The 17,948-nt window shown below is 32.9% G+C and overlaps 1 protein-coding gene across 1 annotated transcript in view; it reads left to right on the top strand.

Annotated features, from left to right (window-relative positions):
• LOC149785112 (BLOC-2 complex member HPS3-like) overlaps window positions 1-17,948 on the top strand; it is a 126,200-nt gene that overhangs the window by 48,289 nt on the left and 59,963 nt on the right. The window contains exons 12-14 of the mRNA XM_089978881.1: window positions 7,599-7,695; window positions 11,291-11,354; window positions 16,942-17,029. Coding sequence (XP_089835007.1) covers window positions 7,599-7,695; window positions 11,291-11,354; window positions 16,942-17,029 — 249 coding nt within the window. The remainder of the gene's footprint in view (window positions 1-7,598; window positions 7,696-11,290; window positions 11,355-16,941; window positions 17,030-17,948) is intronic.

Raw genomic sequence — 17,948 nt, 5'->3', positions numbered from 1 at the left:
GTCATTTCCAACCACAATATTATTTCACCGATTGATTTTATTATATAAATGGTCTGTTATGAGTGACCACCTGCTGAACATGACCAGCAACTGCGATGTCTTGGCAAAATATGCATTTCGACACTGCTATGAACGACCGCATCGCAAAAATGAGGATAAAGTCCACCACCCTTTATTTAATCTCAGTAAAAACTACTGCTCATACCTTTCTAAATTTAAATGATATTCGTAAAAAAAAATAGGCTGGCTACTATGCCTGTGGTATTTTTATAGTTTCTGTCACAAACCAGACTAAAGTGTTTGTAGATTTTTTCCTATTCTGGTTCCCTGCTTCATATGCTCCCTGCATTGTTCTCCGTTATTTGTATAGGGTTGAGCAACACACGGAACCAGACTAATTATTCCCACACTTAGCCTGCTTTCCAGCCTTTTTGTAGGACTTGGCATTCCTATCATATCCATATTGCGAGAACAGACAGGCAATCAATTGTTACAACGACTGCTTGATTATTAATGATTGTTCTGATCAAAAAGAAACATAAAAGGAATATTTTAAAAAAAAGGATTGTTGCTACCGGTAATAGATGCTGCTGTCCATAAACCAGGCTAATGTGCATGTCACGAATTGCCATTGTAGTGCCAAAGTTGATATAATAGTCACGTATATTGTTTGTCTATAGAGTTAATCCGTACTGCCTGGTGTGTGAATAAGGTTATTGTCTGTTAAACCAGCAAGAGAGAATCATTTGCGGGATTCAGTTGAGAGTGTTCAAGACTTGTGATGTTTGTTGTATTTTCCCAGGATGTTAAGTGATAACATCCCAATCACAAAACTATCGTCTATTCAAGTTGATGTGACTGGGTTACACACTTTGCTTATAGAGTTAATCCCTGTATGTCATCTTTGAATGAAGCCATTGACTTTTGTCTCTGAGTAAATGGTTCTGTTTCTGGATGAGATAATTGTTACTTTTTATTTCACTAATTGCTAGATATGCAATGCACATGTATAGATTTTTCATATTTTCCCACAGCCCAGTCAAAACTGTCTTTATGTTCGATGTTACAATTGAGCACCAATAATTTTAACACCTGGAACCTTAATAACAATGGACGAACCTCTAACTGAAAAGAGATAAATTTTAAGGCTGGAGAAAATAATTATTGTGGCTGAAAGAAGTCAAAAAGAGCAGAACACTCACAGAAAGCGGTTCAGATGCCAATAAAAACAAATTTAGGTTGTTATAAAGGAAAGTGAGTAATTCAGAAATGATTTCGTATGCTAAAATATGTTATCTTCAAATTTAAATGTGATTTCATGTTTAATGATAGAAGTATATCTTTATTGCTATATAATTTTGTTTCTAGATGAATGCATACAATATTTTAGCAAAAACTATTAATAAAGAATATAATATAATATAATATGTGTACAGTGATTGTGCTTATTTTTCTTGAAATTGTTCAGAAACTAGACCTTGGAAACTGGTTTTTTTTGTACAAACCTGCTATGAGAGACCACCTGTCTTGAGAGACAGCTTTTTGTTAGCAGAAGGGTCAGTCTCTCATAACAGGTTTTGCTGTATTCATAGTGACTGTAAAGATGTCAGCATCTTGATGCCATTTTAAAAATGGTTTGCTGCCGTATTGTGTTACATTGTTACTTAGTAGTGTCACTGACTAATGCAAAGTCCTTTGTGTGATAAACAGAATCTTAAATTTGTGTTTATTGGATATGGGGCTAATTAAATAATAGGATTCCCCAATCACTGCAAGAAGCTCAAGACATACTATTGTATCATTTATTTTCATGGCTTTTTTAAAAAGACATTGTCATGGATAATTAAATTCATGATTTTGCCTGCCAAAGTTTGCATATTTAATTTCATGATTTAAATTCTGCAAATATCCATAATAAAGAATATAAAAGAATGTCTCTATACCAGTGCAAATTGCACCCCTTTGAACATTTAAAATGACACTACCACATGCATGAACACAATAAATATCCTAACAAGTTCAATACTTACACTGTATTTTCATCCAAGTGAATAACGTCAAGCTGATGCAACCAACAATAACAAAACAATACTATCACCACTATGAACACAAATAAAATACATGTCTACGCCAATCACTTAGAGCATTGTTTCAGCTGAGTGGTCAACATCAAAGAAGCTGACACCATAAAAGTATGAAGAAGTCAACTAAATTGAAAGTTGGTGGAATCTATCCTTAGTTTGTGCCTGCCTGATGTATAGACCAGCTTCGTCTAGTAGACTTGACAATAAATAAGAATACAAATAACATGAAAATCACACTTCTGCAACTGGTATGCTAAACAGGTCATGGAGGCTATCGTATAAAAGGAAGCTGTTACTGGTGATGTTCAATGCTCTGTATTAATGAACCTTATAGGCCTGTTCGATAAGGGTTGTTACATCCCTTGACTTATTAATTCCCCTAATTTACCCATGATGCAACGCTCTTCCGGCGAGCAAATCTATGCGCTGTGATGGAGGCCAACAAAGCATCGAATTAAAGCTATCCAACAGTATATAATGTGTGTATATATCTTATTAATCACGTCTTAATTTGATATCAATTTATCAGGTTCTCATCAGTCTAAAGCAATCTATGCTAACAAAAATGTGTTAAAATGCAAAATAAATTTATTTTTTTATCTTTTAATCAGTATCGCATGCAAATTTACTGATTTTCATATCCTTCAACGTGCCTCTACACATGCCGCTTTGCGATGGTACCACATATTTCAATGCTAATACAATAGATATGAAGAAAAGATTTCAATCTATACAACAGTATATAATATGTGGAGATATCCTATTAATTACTTCTTCATTTGTCTGTCCGTTCCCCTAATGCTTTCCTTTATGAACGTTACCGATCTTCGTATGCTTGCTACATGCATCTACCCATGCCGTTTTGCAATGGTGCAGTGGTGCCACATATTTCGATGCTAATACTATAGATGTGAAGCATAGAGTCCAATTATACATATAATTTATTCTGCATGAACAATACTGCTAACTTATAAGTTCAACCTTTCTTCAATACTTTCAATTTTGTTCCGGAAATTCCCTTTGTTATGGTAAATCTAGGGACTGGATTTTGACAGAAAACAAAACATGAAATCTATGATGTCTGGGTTTTTTACTCATGTTAGTATATACAAGTATATAAGATGATTTATTCATTGACAATTGGCATTCATAATCTAATTCAAACATGTACTTGATATTTTTAAAAAGCACATTCTTATTACATATCAGACAGAACTGATAATTTGCTTTGTTTCTAATGTGTCATCTCCTGACAAATCTAATTTGTATTCCTCTTCATCTAAGCAAAATATATTTCACTAAAAACTGATTATTACATTATCTAAGTTTGCCAAGATAACGAATATATTTAAATATGTGCATGAGGATTTATAATAATAATAACAATAACAATAATAATAATAATAACAATAGTAATAATGTTTTAAATAGGAGAATTTATGTGTTATGGGTTGAATTTTAATGATAATAATATAAATTCAGTCTGTGAAACACACAAACACGCTATCACACTTTTATCTAAATTTAAGTACTCAAGTTGACGCATTCGTAAAGGGGTATTGCTCACCGGAAATAGAGATTGTAAATTCGTACATATGGTGTCTGTTTTCAATTCACTGAAGAGCTCATCAAGGGAGTCTATTTTCAGGGGCGGTAACAACCCTTATCAAACAGGCCTATATCCTCATTATTCAAGCCAATTCATGCTGAATGGATAATTGCAACTCCTGAGCAAATGATTGAATCAAATTATCAGTGGTTTTGAGAAAGCTGAACTTATTCAACACAAGCATGTGACAAGCATTTATTTGTATGACAAGACTTTATTTACACATTTTTTAAATAATGGCTTTGTCCTGAAATCAGTGATGTGTGGTTTTCATTACTCTGCTATAATCAGAGTGTTTCATTAATAATAGTGATTCAATCAGTGTATATACATAGTGTTTCATTAATAATAGTGATTCAGTGTATATACATAGTGTTTCATTAATAATAGTGATTCAATCAGTGTATATACATAGTGTTTCATTAATAATAGTGATTCAGTCAGTGTATATACATAGTGTTTCATTAATAATAGTGATTCAGTCAGTGTATATACATAGTGTTTCATTAATAATAGTGATTCAATCAGTGTATATACATAGTGTTTCATTAATAATAGTGATTCAGTCAGAGTACATACATAGTGTTTCATTAATAATAGTGATTCAGTCAGTGTACATACATAGTGTTTCATTAATAATAATGATTCAATCAGTGTACATACATAGTGTTTCATTAATAATAATGATTCAATCAGTGTATATACATAGTGTTTCATTAATAATAATGATTCAATCAGTGTATATACATAGTGTTTCATTAATAATAGTGATTCAATCAGTGTATATACATAGTGTTTCATTAATAATAGTGATTCAGTGTATATACATAGTGTTTCATTAATAATAGTGATTCAGTCAGTGTATATACATAGTGTTTCATTAATAATAGTGATTCAATCAGTGTATATACATAGTGTTTCATTAATAATAGTGATTCAATCAGTGTATATACATAGTGTTTCATTAATAATAGTGATTCAGTGTATATACATAGTGTTTCATTAATAATAGTGATTCATTCAGTGTATATACATAGTGTTTCATTAATAATAGTGATTCAGTGTATATACATAGTGTTTCATTAATAATAGTGATTCAGTCAGTGTATATACATAGTGTTTCATTAATAATAGTGATTCAATCAGTGTATATACATAGTGTTTCATTAATAATAGTGATTCAGTCAGTGTATATACATAGTGTTTCATTAATAATAGTGATTCAATCAGTGTATATACAGTGTTTCATTAATAATAGTGATTCAATCAGTGTATATACATAGTGTTTCATTAATAATAGTGATTCAGTGCATATACATAGTGTTTCATTAATAATAGTGATTCAGTCAGTGTACATACATAGTGTTTCATTAATAATAGTGATTCAATCAGTGTATATACATAGTGTTTCATTAATAATAGTGATTCAGTCAGTGTATATACATAGTGTTTCATTAATAATAGTGATTCAGTCAGTGTATAAACATAGTGTTTCATTAATAATAGTGATTCAGTCAGTGTATATACATAGTGTTTCATTAATAATAGTGATTCAGTCAGTGTACATACATAGTGTTTCATTAATAATAGTGATTCAATCAGTGTATATACATAGTGTTTCATTAATAATAGTGATTCAATCAGTGTATATACATAGTGTTTCATTAATAATAGTGATTCAATCAGTGTATATACATAGTGTTTCATTAATAATAGTGATTCAATCAGTGTATATACATAGTGTTTCATTAATAATAGTGATTCAAGCAATAGTTCCAGTATTTTACAGGCTTTAAAATGCATTGAGAAAAAGAAATTTGCTTTCTGGAGGAATTCAATTTTGCAACAATAGTTGTAATCGAATGAAGGATCAATTTAAATAAGTATTAAATTTTATTTTCATATATTAATATTTTTATTCATTCTTTCATTTTTAGTATTACTAGTGTTTGAATACCTTATGTTTTTCTATGGTTCTCTCTATCCTTATCTCAGATGTTAATTTAAGGCAGTGAGTGGAACATAAAGCTGCTGTATACCTTATGTGTGCATTCAAAGTGCTTTATAATTCTTTTTTCAATAGGTTAAAATAAACACATCTAAAAGCTAATATATTTATTACCAGATTACAGTACCGATGTTGATTTATCAATACTAGTAGCTTTGTTAATCTCTAGAAATGAAATACAGTAAGAAAATGGGTGGGGTGCATCATCATATGTGGCTAATGTTTCTGTAGGTCTTTAAACTCATGATTCAGGACAACAACAACAAAAACTTTATAAATGGTACCCCACAAAAATTTCTTATACTGGAGTATAATATAATTTAGTTTATTTCATACATTTCATATAAAATGAAGTCTTATAAGACTGTCTATATATGAGGGTTAGTTAAAATTTGCACTATACAGTAAAGTTCTTTATTAGTGAACACTATGTCGGTGCATTCTCTCAGAGTACTCATCATGCCTTCTATATACCTTCTGATTGTCCAGTTATTAAATTCCATTTTTGTATTGACTTTTTGGTATGCTGTTCTTGTGTTGGAAAACTGCAATTGCAACCACAAGGCAGCTTTCAAATCACCTGCCCCTCAACAAATCATTGATATTGGGATTCAGACAAAAATTACTTAAGCTAAATCAGGTCTGTATTGAGGATATTGCAAAGTTTGAATGTTGTACTCCAGAAAGTCTGTCACATCAATAGATTTAAGAACATGTGCAGAGTAGAGGGATACCTTGTGTACTTGTGCTCAGATGGGTGGTTTGTTAATCACAACTTTGGCAATGCTTTGGAGACATAAAAATGATCAGCGACACTAGCAGAGTTCAACACAGGCAACTGGACATGTTGGCCTTTAACGTAGAAAAAAAGTATATAAAGCTTTCTCAACATGCCATCTACATTGTGCGATTGGTGACTCTGATTGTTTTCTTTGCTAGCAACTTTATTGTCTCTTGAGTCAGGTTGCAAAAATGAAAACCCTGTAGAATCTGATTGTTACTCTTTTCATATTTAGCAATTCCAACCAGAGTCAGTTTTTGATTACCTGTGATCAAAATTGTTGGACCTATCTTGCACAAACCTTTTTGAGAATCAAAAATTCTTTAGTATATGAAAAACAGCTATCAGATTAATGTCCAAGTAAATGAAATATCTGACACTTTGTATCAAGCATCTTCATCAACTGCTGTTGCACATTCTGAACTTGAGTTATTTTACTAAGAAAATTTTAAGAAAACAGGGCCTGCATGAACATGTTAACACAGCTTAATTTAAATTGTTCTCTTTTTTTCTGTCATTCTGGACTGCTCCGGTGGCCTAATGGTTAGAGCGTTCGCCTCAGAAGCTGGAGGTCGTGGGTTCGAACTCCGGCCAAGTCATACCAAAGACTTACAAAAATGGTATTAACATCTGCCTCGCTAGACACTCTGCATTAAGAGGTTAGTGTTATGACTGATTATCCTGGTGTCAGGATAATGTGGCTGGGTGGGACATCATGCTTCATGTCTACGGCATGAAGCCCCAGTGCTAGATATCGCCATAAACAGCCACACTGCAGATATCATAGTGATATGACTGAAAAATCATTAAAGCTATGTTAAAAATCCTAATCATCTGTCATTCTGTTCTTTACATATTTGACCATCTGTCCTTCTGATAATTGTAATTTCTTTCAGCTTGACATTTTTGAGTACAAAAGTCACAATTAAAGAAGCCCAAGTTAGTGTGATGTATTTCATACTTCACTGACTTTGCTTAAAAATATATGCATGTACCAAAAAAATTGCCACATTGCTAGCATGTCCCAGATTCATTTATATTTGTGATAAATCTGTCTCAGAATTATGTACATTTCAGACAGACAGTGACCTTATTCTATCAATCTGTACATTTCAGACAGACAGTGACCTTATTCTATTAGTATGGGCAGAAACAAAGGCAGATAGATTATCAGAGGTCATCGTCTGCTCCAGACTCAGGAACTATACTCCAGGTAAGACAATGCTATTTTCTTGTCATGATTATTTCTTTTTTATGCCCCTGCTACAGGGACATATAGCGTTAGGTTTATCTATTCTTTGTATATGTATATAAATGTCCCAAAATTTGTGTGTGGTCGACTACTTTTGCATATTTCCATGGACTGTGTTGAAACTTGGTGAATATTATTGACTTGAGGTGAACCTGTGCATGCAGTTTTCTCATCTCATGAGGGAGCTATTGTGACTCATTGGTTAACATGTTCATGACCAAAAGGGTCCCGGTTCAGATCTTACCATCATCATCGGATCAGCCCAGGATAGCTACAATATTGTGTCTTTGAGCAAGGCATTTACTCCAATTGCCATGTCATTAAATAACCTTCTTGTGTTGCTGTGCCATAAACACAAAATCAACCTTTGTTGTCATGCTTTCATTACTAATGTTTTTTTATAGACATTATGCCAGGTGGTTCTCCTTAAGAGATATTGACTTTGTATGATCATTCTTTTGCACACAGCTCTTCCCACATCTTTTGAGGAATTGCCCTGAAATTCAACAGAGATTATCAACATGAGGTGAACATCTGAATGTACTGTATTGCTGCTCTCAGCTACATTTCTCCAGAGTTATGCCCCTTTCTTGGTGTAATTTATATGTTTTTAAATGATCATTCTTTACTGCACAACTTGTCTCACATATTTAAGAAACTGCTGTGCGACACAGCTAACATTAACATGAGGCAAAGATTTGCATATGCTCAGGGAGAATGTCATGTGTGGGCATATTTCTAGATGGCTCATTTTTTAAATTTCCTTTGTTTTCATTTAGATGCTCTTCAGAGTTATTATTTCTTCAAAACATTAATGCTTCAGATGCATGCTGATAGCATGGTAAAATGAATTTATTTATCACTTTAAAGATTGCAAAAAGTGTTCATTTTTCACACAGTAACATATCTTGTATATTTATCTTTTTTCTTTCATTAACTGTTGATTTTTTGCCAGATCTAATAAACAGGCTGTAAAAATGATGCACATCAATGTTAGAGCACTACTTTCCAAATGAATCTTTTCTCAGATGTATTGACTTCTACCCTGTGAGACAAAAAGGTTTTTGGTGTGAACTCTGTCAAGGAAATTTTTGATGATGTACCATCAGAGCACATCTTGTGGTTTTTGACTGATAGAAGTTTACATGAAAAAGTATTTGATCCTGTATTTGAAAGATTTTTTGCATTTGTTTAAATCTGCTTTTTATTATTGACACCACTTTTTTGTTTACACAACTGTTATTACTGTCACATTGTTGACTGCAAACTGTTTTCATTATCATATGGGAGAAATATTATGAGCCTTTTGATTGGTTGTAAAAATATAATCCCACCTTTGATTGGCTGTAAAAATATAATCTCACCTTTGATTTGATGTAAATATTGCATTACATTGAGATATGCTGCTTGTGCCACATGACCTCAAAAGAGGTATTTGGTATGCTTTGTAAATACGTTTTTTTTTCTTCATTATTACAGATATAAAAAAAATGACACAACCATGCCTAAATTGACTTTTGTTTGTTGCTTGAATATATTATTATCCATTTTAATGCCTGAGTTTCACTAAACATCTTAGTTTCTTCCTCACATTGAGATTTTTGTGATGTTTGTGATGTTTGCCTAGTAACATTGATTTTTTTCACATTCAGCAGATTGCAGCAGAAATGCCAACCTTTATTAATTTTCATAATTTTTACTAAAGTTTTACTCCTTTTATGGATATATTTTGGAAGTTGAAATAGTGAATTTCATGAAATGATTAAGTATGCTTTGGGTATTTGTGTGTAAATGTAGAGCCACAGATAAGGAAAATATTTTATACAGAATTTGGCTCAAGTTGTCAGCATCTTACTCCTATTGTAAGCATAGTTTCTGTTGTGTGATGGTGTGATTAGTTAATGTAAACTATGGTACAAGTTCAAGTTCTATGTGTTCTATGCCATTTGAAATGTTAGTACTTGATCACTTTGGAATCATTGAGTCAAAGAAGCTTTATACTCAAATATATCCTGAACCATTTGACATATTCTAAAAGGCATGATTAACATCTTGATTCAGACTCAGTTGTGTGGTGTTCACAAAATACACGACCATAATTAAAACAAAAGTAAATAAATTGATTCCAGGTAGGAAAATACCCAATGTATTTAGTTCTTATATAGAATTCTGGAAGTCCTCTGAATTGGAACACTACTCACCCTTTTCCATTGCACTTCAGAAATGGTCCTCTGTTGAATGAGAACAAAGCCAGAGTCCCAGCCTAGTTATAATGCTGCATCCAACTGGCTCTGTAAACATGTGTTAACCAATTATATTTTGAGTCTTCCTTCTTCTCCAATGTGCTCATGCGTAAAGATGGTGGACACAGGTGTTATGACTTTATGGACTTAAACTAAGTAACAAAATGAGGTGAAACCAACAAGTTAGTAAAATTAACAAATAATTTATTTCTCTAAGTTTCATGAAATCAAACTCTATCAACCAATCAATTCTAAAGTTTAGTTTTCCTGAGCTTTGATCACTTTGCTGATGGTTCATCCATCCCTAAATCAGAGCTGTGTTTTGAGATGTTACCTTAAAAAATGAATGACACTAACACACTGATCCAAAAACTGTTAAATATGACTGCAAAGAAAAATTGATCACAAACTACCCAGTAATATTTGACAAAGATGGATTAAACATTCTCATTTGAGGCAACAAAGAGTAATAACTTTTGTTTCTACAACATATATATCTTATTTATGTTTCACTCTTCTCTCACCTAACTTGTAAGGAATTGGGTTGTTCCACTTTGTTTACTCTACCCTTGCAAAGTATCCTGATGGGTTATCCCACAAGGGAGTTATAACATGGCATCACCCTAGTTATTGACATTCAGTTAAGTAACTGGTGCATGAGTGGTTGTTTATCTCTGATTGACTTTTAGTCCTCAATAACAATCAGCTGTATAAACTGCCTTCAGGTGATAGTTCTCCACAAGCATTAAGCACAACTGTTCACTCTTCATACAGGCTATGAACATGTATCGTGGTGTAAAGTAAGGTCTCTCCTTTCTTTGTTGCTAACCAGCCATATGTGGTTGTTTGGGAGTCAGAAATCATGTTGATCACATGACCTTGCATGTTATAGCAAATATGATGACATCATCATCATTTTACTTTAGAAACACAGTAAAGACTAATACCCATGTCTGAAACAAAACTGTTCTGTGAAGTACTTTCTATATTGTAAGTACATTCTGAATAATATCATTAAAAGTCAATATATGGCTGAATTTAAACAAAGGTGAACCAAGTCCTTTGAGGAATTTCTCAACATTTCTTTTTCAAGAACAAAAGGTTCCATCTGTTAAAATTTTAAACTAAAAATTGATTTTGCCACATTACTTCCATATTTACCTCTGATAACAATATTGAAATTGACAGAAATATCTTAAGCAAGATAATTTAGGATACATTTGAGAATTTAAGTGAAAACAAAAATCCCAAATGCATAATATGCCAAAAGAATGTGGTGTCAATTTCTTTTGTTTTTTCTTTTTTTTTCTCAGAAAAGGCAATGGAGCTTTTGAAAACTAGCGTGAGGCAGAAAACAGTTCATGATGAGAGAACAAGGTATTGTCCTTTAAGATTCATTATGTATTGCAATAGTCTTAGGGCACAGTAACTGCTGCAGAAAAGAGGGAGAATGTTAAGGAAAGAATTACTTCAAAAATATTGACTGCTTATTCTTAATGCATTTGCATGGTCATTACATGAATCGGTACATTTTGGTAGTTTCACTAATGTGGGAAAAAGCGAGCATAATGATTACAGGAGAGCAGTCATGTTGAAAGTAACGGACCTTGCTGAGGAACATAACAACTATGCTGCAGAATGTGAATTTGGTGTGGCAGAGAAACTGGTGCATGACTAATGCAAGAATAAGCCAGCTGTTGTTGATAATGTCATGCATTTGAAGGAAAGTGGAGCAATGGAAAGCCCTTCTACTAAATGGAGTGTAGTTTGAAAGATTAAATTCTGGAGCTGCATCAGAATGTGCATGCGGTCACAAGAAATGCCATTAAGATTGATGGCTCTTTCTACTGCCAAAGCTAATTTAAGATTGATGGCTCTTTCTACTGCCAAGGCTAATTTAAGATTGATGGCTCTTTCTCCTGTCAAGGCTAATTTAAGATTGACAGCTCTTTCTACTATCAAGGCTAATTTAAGATTGACAGCTCTTTCTACTGTCAAGGCTAATTTAAGATTGACAGCTCTTTCTACTGCCAAGGCTAATTTAAGATTGATGGCTGTTTCTACTGTCAAGGCTAATTTAAGATTGACAGCTCTTTCTACTGTCAAGGCTAATTTAAGATTGATAGCTCTTTCTACTGCCAAAGCTAATTTAAGATTGATGGCTTTTTCTACTGCCAAAGCTAATTTAAGATTGATGGCTCTTTTTACTACCAAAGCTAATTTAAGATTGATGGCTCTTTCCACTGCCAAAGCTAATTTAAGATTGATGGCTCTTTCTACTGCCAAAGCTAATTTAAGATTGACAGCTCTTTCTACTGCAAGGCTAATTTAAGATTGATGGCTCTTTCTACTGCCAAAGCTAATTTAAGATTGACAGCTCTTTCTACTGCCAAGACTAATCTAAGATTGACAGCTCTTTCTACTGCCAAGGCTAATTTAAGATTGACAGCTCTTTCTATTGCCAAGGCTAATTTAAGATTGATGGCTGTTTCTACTGCCAAAGCTAATTTAAGATTGACAGCTCTTTCTACTGTCAAGGCTAATTTAAGATTGATGGCTCTTTCTACTGCCAAGGCTAACAGTGATGGATCATATCAAACTTTGGCTGAATGGTGCTCTTGCCACTTCATGGACTTGTGCTTAGAACACTCACAAAGCCCAGAAATTGCATGTTTATGTTGACGAAAAAGTGGACAGGTTCTTTAAATTTGTTATACATTTTTTAAAAACAACAGGAAACAATGATTTTTATCTGGCACACACTGGAAATATGAATGAAACTCACTTATTTTGATATGCCAGTTATTTTGATATGCCAGGAAAGACTTCTATAAACAGAGTTGGAAATAGAACATTTCCAATAAGGACTTCAAAGAAAGTGAAATAACATTTCATTGTGGTATATAAACTCTTGGCAAATGGCACAAAAATGAAGTTATGACTTGTGTTTAAACACAAGACTATGCCTTAAGAAAAGATGCCAGATGGAGTTGTTGTAATTTTAAACCTGAAGAGATGGACAAGTGAAACAAGACCAACACAGAAGCACCCACAGATGTCAGAAAAGATGAGGAATCAAAATTAGACGATGTTTATGATGACTAGACTACAGTGGAGGATTTTAGAACTTTATTGGGCAACTTGGATGATGAGGATTAGTTCTTAGGCTTTGAGCCAGATGACATTTATAGCATACTATGAATCCCAAATGTGTCTTTGTTTATTTGTAAGATGTTTGGAATTAATATATTATGGGATATTGTGAACAGGATCACTCTGGACTACCATTTTATTTTGAATTCATTCCATGATCACATTAACATTAGGAAAATAAATGCCACTTCCTTGTGAATCCAGCTTTCTAGAAAAGAAAAAAACTATATATATATATATATATATATATATATATATATATATATATATATATATATATATATATATATATAAAATGCTGCAAGCATTCAGTTAGATTTTTTTTACTGGTATTTATTTAATTCATTTGCATTTGTGGACTATGATTTTTGTAGACCTTGTGCTCCAACAAACTAATCATTTGTTGATTTGCATACACTGCATGTATTTTTCACTTCTTTTAGTGTTTTTTATTGTTATTTCCTGAGATTTGCATTATTCTTGTCAATTCAGATTTACAATGAGGACTTTATTTGTCAGAGTGATGAGATGCTACTGGGCTCAACAAACATTGGCTCAGGGCAGGGTCTTTTTTTTTTACAAAAAAAATGTCCCAGTCAGAAGTTAAGGTATGTACTGGTGCCAGTACATACTGTTTGGGTGCACAGCTGTTGTCATGGTTCATGATAGTAAGTGGCAAGTGGAGTTTGGAGGAGTTAAACTTTCACATCAGTCTTCTGGAAATTAAGGCTACAGTTAATGTTTTTTTGTTTCTGGAGAGGACCAGCTGTATGGCAATGTAATCCTTAACACATCAGACAACTTAAAGCTGATGACCTATCTTCTTAAATTGGGGGTGGGAGAAAAAAATCACATGACATATGCATTCAGGTTTGGAAGTTTTTTTGCTAGTGCTTGTAGCTAAAGATAACCATCCAGGTCAGACACCATTCCTCACAGACTCAACTATAAATGCACTATCAGGTAGTTCTGAGGGGTTTGGGCCCCTGCCTACCTTTCCACCCACCCCCACCTCCACAGTTTTGGTATTTTAAGGCGATTCTGAGAGCCCTTCTCAGGTGAAACAAGTGTGTGGGTGAATAATCAGATCGTTCTATGATAGATGTTCCCAGAAAAAAAAATGCTGCTCAAACTGCCATGGTCTCAGTTATTTCTTCCCCGCCAGGAGAGGCATTTCCCTCTAGCCTGATTCGTTAGGATAGCCTTGTGAAGAAATTAATTTCAGCTTAAGTTAGTGAATCTCATAACTATTTCCAGTTCAGATCGGAAACATCAGTGTCCTAATGATGCAACCAGGTTTTATTGCTAAGAATAGGTTTATCAAAGAGTTTTCACATGCTCTCTCTCTTAAATCAATGTCAAGAGAGGCAGTGATACAAGATCCTGTGTGTACTTTGAATCACTATATCAAGCACATGGAGAAAACAAATGAGGCATGACAATGTGTCTTTTGTTTCTATGGAAGGCTGCAAAAGAGGATATAACCACTCAAGCCCTAGGATAGTAACTGAAGTGGGTGTTACTTTCAGTGAAGTCTCAAAAGATCCAACAAAACCTCATGAAGATTTCAGCTCTTGGTCTTAGAGTGATCTCTGCAAGCCAAAATATAATATTTTGATCTTAGCCATAATAGAATCTGCTTGCTGCACAATCAACTGTGCCAAGTAGTATATCCATGATCTAGCATCAGATAGACAAGAATAGAATCTTATGGCTGATGACCACCAAGCCTTAGCTATTCATTTGATTCACATGAAATTTATATCGGTGCGAATTCACTATTTAATTGTAACCATATATGGTTGTCATTGGTTACATGGCCATCATTTGTGCTGCTTTCATAATATCCTTCATAAAGGGAATCCAGACATTATTCCCTTGTAAGACATCTACAGTAGAGATAGGATGCTCAGCATTTCTATTTTCAAAGAGTTACTGACTCACTAATGACCAGTCACCCATGACAGATTTGCATTGCAAAGTACATTGTGACTTATATGAGTTTGTAAAAGAATTAGTATGTAGTACACACAGTAATGACTGGAGAGCAGTAACTTGCTGTGAAAAATGTAAAAGATTTTACTTACAGAAAAATTCACTTGGGAAAATAATTATAATAAAGTTATGAGGTCCCAGATACATCTTTTATGGACTCAGAATTTTATCTTCTCTAACTATTCATTTACATTTGAACATGTTTTTCCTGATGCAAGTAATGTTTAATTTTGATCATTTGATGAAGAACAGTTGCTAAATCTGTGAGTAATAATGTCCATAATAATGTATGTATTAATGTGTTATAATGTATGTGATGTGTTATACTGTTTATACTAATGTGTTATAATGTATGTGATGTGTTATACTGTTTATATTAATGTGTTATAATATCTATGACATGTTATTCTGTCTCTATTAATGTGTTATAAAATGTCTGTACCATTGTGTTATAATGTCTGTAATGTTTGTACTAATTTGTTATAATGTCTGATGTGTTATACTGTCTATACTAATGTGTTATAATGTCTGTGATGTGTTATACTGCTTATATTAATGTGTTATAATATCTATGACATGTTATTCTGTCGGTAATAATGTGTTATAAAATGTCTGTACTAATGTGTTATAAAGTCTGTAATAATGTTTGTACTAATGTATTATAATGTCTGTAATGTGTTATACAGTCTGTTATAATGTTTTATAATATACTACAACTCTGTGGTCTTAAAATAAGTAATAGAAAAGTGTGAGAAGCAACAAGCTCTGTAAAATTCTACAAACAGTTTATTTCCCTAGAAGTGAAAATTTAAAATAAAGAACATATGGTATTATGAATTGAATCCCAAATAATCCTAGAATTACAGACACAAGTCCTAATGATTAAAGTTCTGAATAAACTTTAATTGCAATCCAAATTAAATCCAATGCTGGAAGTGTTCATGTGCCTGTGGTTACCTGTGTACTGGTGATGTGCCAACAATCTTGTTAGATCACAATAATACAATCCAAGAATATATCTTTATATGAAATTTCACTGTAAATTCAAGACTCTGTGTCCATGAATATTATTTTTAGATGAGAACTCTATATTTCCAGTGATTAAATAATTTGAACAGATAAATCTCCATCCCAAATGAACTATCGGACACAACAATAATACAATTGTTTTGGCTCAGATCTTTAAGCACAAATAAATAATTTCTTGAAAAACAAGATTATATAGTCCTCTACCTGAGCTCAGGTCACAATTAACATTTTCTATTTTAAAAAAACTATTACCTAATGGAAAATAACCTAATAGAAGGTTCATAGATCTTAGTTTTAATTAGAATATAAAATGTGGTAAACACAAAGTCCATGACTCAGGGCAAGATAATAATCCTAATTAACGGATACTCATAGGAAAATATTTGCCAACAAAAAATAAAAACTAAAAATAAAATAAAAACATCTGTGATTCAGGTCAAGTAGAAAATGAATTTGATTGTGGAATATGTCAAGTCTAACATTCAAGCTTATAATGAAATTTTAAAAAAAAAGAAATTTAAAAACAGGCTAACAAACAATGCAGATTAAATATGCATATTAACTGTCTGTAGTAATGTGTTGTATTGTCTGTAGTAATGTGTTGTACTGTCTGTAGTAATGTGTTGTACTGTCTGTAGTAATGTGTTGTACTGTCTGTAGTAATGTGTTGTACTGTCTGTAGTAATGAAGACTTTCAAACAAAATAGAGTATTGAATAGAAACTGAACAGTGCAAAATGTTACTCATTTTAAGTTTATTGAATTTTAGTATTTACATGACATTGCAGGGCTCTGGATGCTTTAGCCATGTGTTTGGTCTACCTTCAAATGGGTGAACCAGAAGATGCTCAGGCACTACTCACCACAATAGATAAGGTAACAAAAATTATAGTACGTGGCATCTTTTTTTTTAATTTTGATATTTTGGGGGATGCTCAACTTATGTCTATTGCAACTTAAATGCAGCCATTCTTTATGACTGATCATTTTGTTAGGTGATTTTGCCATTTTGTTTTCTTTTATATTCTATTTTTAAAAGAACTTTGGCAATTTGTACTGAAGATTTTAGCAATATTTAACCTCTATATGTTTTACTTCCTTTGTAAACATTCTAATATCCAAAAATTATGGAATAAAAAGTCATTACAGAAGTCAAGGATCTGTATTGAGAATGGAGGGTACGAAAAGTTACAGACAATACAGTCATCTTGAAATGCACTCTTCCTAGATGCAGCTATGTCTGTCAAGGTCAAATGCTCCCACTTCTTAAAAGTTATAGATTGTTGATAAATATTTAGTTCTACTTCCTATAGACCATAAAGCATTTATGGAATGACTTGTCAGTGATCCAGCATCCATCCTTTGGTGCATGTTTATTATTGTAACTCCTCCTAAACTACTGGAAGGATTGCCATAAAACTTTAAACACACTTTCACTCCAAGGTCTACTTGGTCCTTAATAAATATGGTGTTCTTTGGACATCCAGTATGGCTGTCACAGTGGCCATCTTTAAAATCTTATCACTACTCTGCCTGCCAGATAATGGGTTCTTACTAAAAGACTTCTATGACATGAAGTTGGTACTAAATGAAATTGTGATGATCTGACAATCAGCATGCGTACTGTATGTACTCGCTTATGAGTCCAACTGCAGATTGCACAGACAGATCTGCATGTGCATTATCAGGATGTGTTGTTTCCAGTTTGATGTGACTTATAAGTGAGTATATGTGGTACATTAAAATCTGGCTATTACTACCTATAAATTGATGCTCCTAATGACATGGATGTCAC

Source organism: Sinohyriopsis cumingii, chromosome 13 (genome assembly GCF_028554795.1).
Source record: "Sinohyriopsis cumingii isolate HCF-2022 chromosome 13, ASM2855479v2, whole genome shotgun sequence".
NCBI classification, from domain to species: Eukaryota; Metazoa; Mollusca; class Bivalvia; order Unionida; family Unionidae; genus Sinohyriopsis; species Sinohyriopsis cumingii.
This window is presented reverse-complemented; position numbering and strand designations above follow the sequence as displayed.